This window comes from Sinocyclocheilus grahami, unplaced genomic scaffold (assembly GCF_001515645.1).
Source record: "Sinocyclocheilus grahami isolate Dianchi unplaced genomic scaffold, SAMN03320097.WGS_v1.1 scaffold1382.1, whole genome shotgun sequence".
NCBI classification, from domain to species: domain Eukaryota; kingdom Metazoa; phylum Chordata; class Actinopteri; order Cypriniformes; family Cyprinidae; genus Sinocyclocheilus; species Sinocyclocheilus grahami.
Window position 1 is genome coordinate 2,024 of NW_015506561.1, and position 1,274 is coordinate 3,297.

Here is a 1,274-nt window from a genome sequence, read left to right on the forward strand (position 1 = left end):
AATGGAGCACACAGGCTCAGGCAGAGAGGGGGCTCTTTTCTCTCAGAAGAATCTTACGCGAATAAATGCCCCGATTTGTCTTTTCTCTCCTCCACCCTTCTCGGCTTTGAACTCCCTTCGACAAAAACAGTGGTTTGTGCATCAAACTGTAATTTGGTGAAACAAAAGTATCTGGCACCGTAATCAGTGCAATCAGCAAAAACCTGCTGATATTTCTAGATCATTTAGGGCTTTTATTCGCGTTTTCCCCCCCATCAGATGTAATAGTGAAAATCTTTAAGTGTGCACATAGATATGTGAAACCTTTAATAATAGGTCTCGCCTTGCGTTTCTTTAATTAGTTTTAATAGGCTAAAACAGACGGTAATGTCTCTCACAGAGGCCTGTATTCAGCAGAAGACTGTTCGCTATGTGAGATAACGGTGTGGTCGTTGCACAGCTGAATTATATAAACACATTTGTTTTATGTTGCAACACTGTCTGCTGTTCGCAAACCCACAATAAAGTGGCGCAAGTCATTACGGCGCTGTGCTACCTGCGAGGCTTAACAAAGCTCTCCTTTTACGCTTTTATCTCGCTATCTGAGCTTTCTGTAGACAGTACACAGAAATGTTTGACAATGTTTTGTCAACCGGACGAGCGCTTTGAGTGTGACAGGCTAGTGAAAGTCGAAGTCGGAGGTCGGTCGGGGCGGGCCGTACCTGGCTCTTCGAGGCGGCGACCTTGGCGAACATGGCCTGGGACACTTTGGCCCTCTTCATCTCCTGCTGGATCTCGTCGTAGATGGAGGAGTTGATGTTTAACACACAGTTCTCCGATTTCCCGTTCCACTCTGAGGACAGAGGGCTGGGCTTCACCTGAGCGAAGAGAAAGAAAAAAGTTAGGCAGATGGATATACTTATTACATTTTTAATGCACCTGTCAAACAACATGGTAAAAAATAAACATAAAAACAAATAAAAAATAATAAAAAATAATAATAATATTATTTCATATACCATTGTTCAGAAGTTTGGAGGCAGTAAGATAGATTTATTAATTTATGAATGAATGAAAGAAATGAATAAGTTTTTTTCAGCAAGGATGCATTAAAATTATCAAAAGTGAAAGTAAAGACCTTTATTTAGTCACAAAAGATTTCAATGATTCATCAAAGAATCCCCCCCAAAATATTTATTGCTGTTCCCATAAAAATATGAAGCAGCACAACTGTTTTCAACATTGATAAGAAATAAGAAGAAATGTTTCTTGAGCAGCAAATCAGCATATTAGAA

The 1,274-nt window shown here is 39.9% G+C and overlaps 1 protein-coding gene across 1 annotated transcript in view; it reads right to left on the reverse strand.

Moving 5' to 3' along the window:
- Positions 1 to 373: 373 nt before the first annotated feature.
- The window catches only part of LOC107569796 (DNA-binding protein SATB1-like), a 29,714-nt gene continuing 28,813 nt past the window's right edge, over positions 374 to 1,274 (reverse strand). Inside the window, exons 9-10 of the mRNA XM_016255951.1 lie at positions 702 to 857; positions 374 to 439 (exon numbers count right to left, since the gene is read on the reverse strand). Coding sequence (XP_016111437.1) covers positions 374 to 439; positions 702 to 857 — 222 coding nt within the window. The remainder of the gene's footprint in view (positions 440 to 701; positions 858 to 1,274) is intronic.